This window comes from Corvus brachyrhynchos, unplaced genomic scaffold (genome assembly GCF_000691975.1).
Source record: "Corvus brachyrhynchos isolate BGI_N302 unplaced genomic scaffold, ASM69197v1 scaffold237, whole genome shotgun sequence".
NCBI classification, from domain to species: Eukaryota; Metazoa; Chordata; class Aves; order Passeriformes; family Corvidae; genus Corvus; species Corvus brachyrhynchos.
This window is the reverse complement of record NW_008238959.1, coordinates 443,450-447,797: the sequence shown is the minus strand read 5'-3', so window position 1 is coordinate 447,797 and position 4,348 is coordinate 443,450. Positions and strand designations below refer to the sequence as shown.

General features: G+C 35.2%; 1 protein-coding gene across 1 annotated transcript in view; it reads left to right on the top strand.

The window, feature by feature from the left end:
- Positions 1-4,348, top strand: part of EXOC2 (exocyst complex component 2) — a 114,060-nt gene that overhangs the window by 36,902 nt on the left and 72,810 nt on the right. Inside the window, exons 7-10 of the mRNA XM_008637081.2 lie at positions 247-392; positions 490-571; positions 1,075-1,177; positions 4,185-4,303. Coding sequence (XP_008635303.1) covers positions 247-392; positions 490-571; positions 1,075-1,177; positions 4,185-4,303 — 450 coding nt within the window. The remainder of the gene's footprint in view (positions 1-246; positions 393-489; positions 572-1,074; positions 1,178-4,184; positions 4,304-4,348) is intronic.

Below are 4,348 nucleotides of genomic sequence, written 5' to 3'. Positions count from 1 at the left end.
GAGTGATTGTTTTTAATCTCACAGGGGTCTTACCACATTAAAATGCTAAGTGGTTCACTTTGAAATAGAATTTCAGCAGTTGTAAAACATTAACACAGTTGAAAAAAAAAAGTATGAAAATCAGCAATAATTACTCATTTGCTCTCAAAAAAACCTTGAATAACTCATTAAAATAAAGAAAATCTGTTTGTGATTTCAACTGATTACTGACTCTACTTTTTCTTACTGTCACCCTTTTTGAAATAGGAGCCAGTAACACAGCAGATACCTTGTTTCAAGAAGTGCTGGGTCGCAAGGACAAAGCCGATTCAACGAGAAATGCGCTTAATGTTCTTCAGCGCTTTAAATTTCTTTTCAATCTTCCCTTAAATATTGAAAGAAATATCCAGAAGGTATAATCCTTTAAAAATAATTTTCTATTTGCTGAAAGTAGCCTATTGACATTAGTCTTTCTCTTAACAAATGAAAATGCTTTGTTTTGTTTTTAAGGGCGATTACGATGTGGTTATTAATGACTACGAAAAAGCCAAGTCCCTCTTTGGAAAGACAGAGGTTCAAGTGTTCAAAAAATGTAAGATATGGGTTCTGTTATTTAGTGGTTTTGGGGTTTTTTTGACTTAAAGGCTAAAATGCACACAGGAGACCAAAGAGTTTTATGTGGGTTTGATACAGATTTTCATCCATACAAATTACGGATTTATAGGAGCCAATTACTCTAGGCAATATTTCTGGCAAGTTTTCTGAGTGAGGTATTTACTACAAAATGTGAAATCACAGCCAATTTTATTTATTTATTCAGGCTTGGTATTGCTGGACATAAAAAAAGATTACAGTAATTAAAATGTGACTTTGAGTATCTTTCTCATATATTGTTGGAAAGACTTTAAAGTCTAATTCTCTGGTTTTGTAAAGCTGTCATGTATAATATTTTCAGATGTGGCTTGTTATAAAATGCTTTATATTGATTTCCACATTAACTCCAGAAGTGTCTGATACCCTAGAAAAATAACGTAATTTTCAGTTCATAACACTGCTGAAGGACACGTTGGATTTATTTCTGCTCCCTATTCCTAGATTATGCTGAAGTTGAAACCAGAATTGAAGCTTTACGAGAACTTTTGTTGGATAAGTTGCTTGAAACTCCGTCAACATTGCATGATCAGAAACGTTATATAAGGTAATCATTTGACTAGTGCCTTCATAAGACATATGGTGTTAGATGTGTATTTAAATGTTTCCTAAATGGGGTAGTGACTAGTTTTAATGTGGTCTAAGTAGTGATTTTAAAGCTGTGAGTATTTTGAGACTTTATGATTATATAAATAATGGCAAACTGGATTGTTTATTGAATGACTGAAAAACAGTTCTTGAATGAGAACAATTTCATCAACCATAATTACGATTTGAATTTAATTTTTTTAAATCTTTAAGGCATGTTGAGATTCTGTTGCTTTCTCTAAACCAACATATTGCAAGCTGTGTTTGAAATGATCACTCCTAGTTTGCATACCTCAAAATAGATTCCTTATTAACTTTTCTTACACTTCAGCTTGACTTGATGTTGAAATGGAATCATCCTGAGTCAGATAACAGGGAGGTTTTAATCCAGACTGTTCTGTTGTTTGAAAGTGGAATTGGCTCTTTTACTGCTCTGGCTAAACAATGTAGTTCCTTTGTATTTCATGAATATGAACCAGTTCCCCAGTTTTCATTAACATTTATAGATTTGCTGTTTTTCACAAAGCTAGTGTCTGCTGTAGGGCTACTGAGACCAGTTGATGTAGACTTTAACCTTTGAGACCTTGGTGCCAAACTTTAGAGTGCTCTGGAACATTTGATAGCTTTGTTTAGAAAGCTTTTGAGATTTGGCTGCTACTAGGGCTCCTAGTGTGTCTTGACAATCTCAGTGTTTTTATCAGTTATCTTAAAAGAAGCAGACCAAATGTGCTGTGCAGGAAGCATTTGTAAAATTCAGACACCTGCACAAGGTCTTGAGAGTTTTGTGTGTGCACCAGGCCCAGCCACGCGGGCCCAAGTGTGGTATTGGGGTCTTAGGTCCCTTTGCATCATGAGAGTTTATGAGTACAGTGACTTGTGTACATTTATGTAGAGTGCTTCTCATTCTTCTGGATGGTACATAAATATTGCCTATTAATTGGAACTGTTTTTTAAGATTAATAGTTAAGCGTTTTGTGTCTGTGAAGGCAGCACTGGCTAGTCCTTTTCTCTGCAGCACTTGAAAACTTTAAAGAGCAGCTGCTTAGCCTAAGCCAGGTTGTATGACCTTTTCCAAGGATTCTTTGAAAGACTCATAGTTGTACATGTGCTTGATTCTGGTCGAGTTTTGCTTGGGGGTTTTTGTGGGTTTTTTTGGTTTGGACTGTGTTTTATTGTTTCTTGGTTGGGTTTTTGGGGTTGGCTGTTTTGTTTGGTTGCTTTTAAGGTGGGTTTTTATTCTAGCCCCTTACCTTGAACTGTTGAATCTTTAAAAATAGCCCAGCCTATGATAAAGCAGACTGTGTTAATGTAACCAAATGTATTCCACATGTAGAAAGTATAATGAAGAAGAGCAGGGAGTGGATGAATGTGGAATAATTTAGTTCTAATGAATCAACAGAATCCCAGCCTACAAAATTGTTACATTAGTTTCAATACTCTAAATATACATGGTTATATTAGTGTAAATTTTCTGAAGGCAAGGTATGAAGTAAATTTTCTTCAGAGGACTTCAGCAAAAATGAAATTAACAAAATACGAATTGTAAAATAGTTTGCATAAACCCTGCGATTTTTATGAGGGTTTTTTCTTCCTTGATACATTTGTTTTGTATGTCTCTGAAGTTGAAGGCTGACCAAAACCTAAAATACTGTCATTTTCTCCTTCAGATATTTAATGTTTATGATTAGGCTTCAATTCATATTTTCCTCTCATTTTATTAGGATATTTGCACTGTTAATTATTTTACACTGTTCAGAAGTAGTTTACCGTAGCACTTAGCAGCCAAGTAGATGTATGTATTTCATGACCAGTGGTAATTTTTTTTTTAGTTTTGTGTCTAAGAAAAGACTGAAGCCCCCCATAACACTGAGAAGGACTTGAGCTCATAATTTATAAATGTCACCCTGTCAAAATGGCTGGTTGTGTAATTTTCTTGTCCATCCAACCAATCCTACTTTGACAGTTTATTTTTCGTTCAAGTGCTGCAGATGTTTGTCAAAGAAGACAGAATTCAACACAGTCCTAATTAACATTAGGTATTATTGTAGTAAAACAGCTTTTGTGAGGGAGTTAAACATTCCCTGCGCTGCTTGAGATAACATATCAGTATAGTTCACCTTAAGCATCTTGAATTTTTTAGTCCATCCCAAGTCTCATTAATGCAGAATATAACAGAGTGCCTTAAACAGTAGAGCAGCTACCACTTCTTGAAAACACCCTTTTGAAAGTACTTTGTCAGACAGTCTTGAGTGCTGTACATGAGACTACATTTCTTTTGTGTTCTCTTCAAAATCACAACAGCTGGCTTCTAATACTCCTCTCTCCCTAAAGACAGTGTTTTGCTTCTGCAGATTAGACACCCCAATCCTTTTTGTTCTCTCCCTGCTCTTTTTTTTTAGACGCTGTGTGCACAAAAAACCACCAGACCAAAACAAACAAACAAAAAGCCAACCCAGGAGCTTGGTTTACATATGTTTGTGCATGCATGTGCTGAAATTAATGAGCTACCAGAAATTAATTCTTTCTGTAATTGCTTGTTAAGATTACATGATGATACAATCAGGACATATACAGTAGGAAGAAAAATACCATCTTTTAAGTGCTTGAGATGCCACTGGTTCCACTCAAATCTGAAGCACTAAACTGCAACCATGCAGATAAAGAGTTTGGTTTCCTGCATACTTTACTAGAGGCACAACTGGAAATACATTAATATGATATTAAAGATACAGGTGGGTTTTTATTTCTGTAAAAATTTTTTGGTGGAATTTTGCCTCACTAATTGAAAAAGGGAGAATGCAAAACTTCTGTTTGCAGTGGATGGGAGTGTATCTTAATACCTATTCTTGAATTTTTAAAATTATGTGGAAAAAAGAAAAAGTGTTTCTTACTACATCCTTGGTCTGTTTTAATGAGGCCTTCAGTGTGTCAAGTCAGAGCTGTGATTTTTGGACTGGATTTTACAGATATCTTTCTGATCTTCATGCGCCTGGGGACCCAGCTTGGCAGTGCATTGGTGCTCAACATCAGTGGATTCTGCAGCTCATGCACAACTGTAAGGAGAGCTATGTTAAAGAACAAAAAGGCAAGGATACATTTTTATTTTACCTTTATATATATATTTATATAT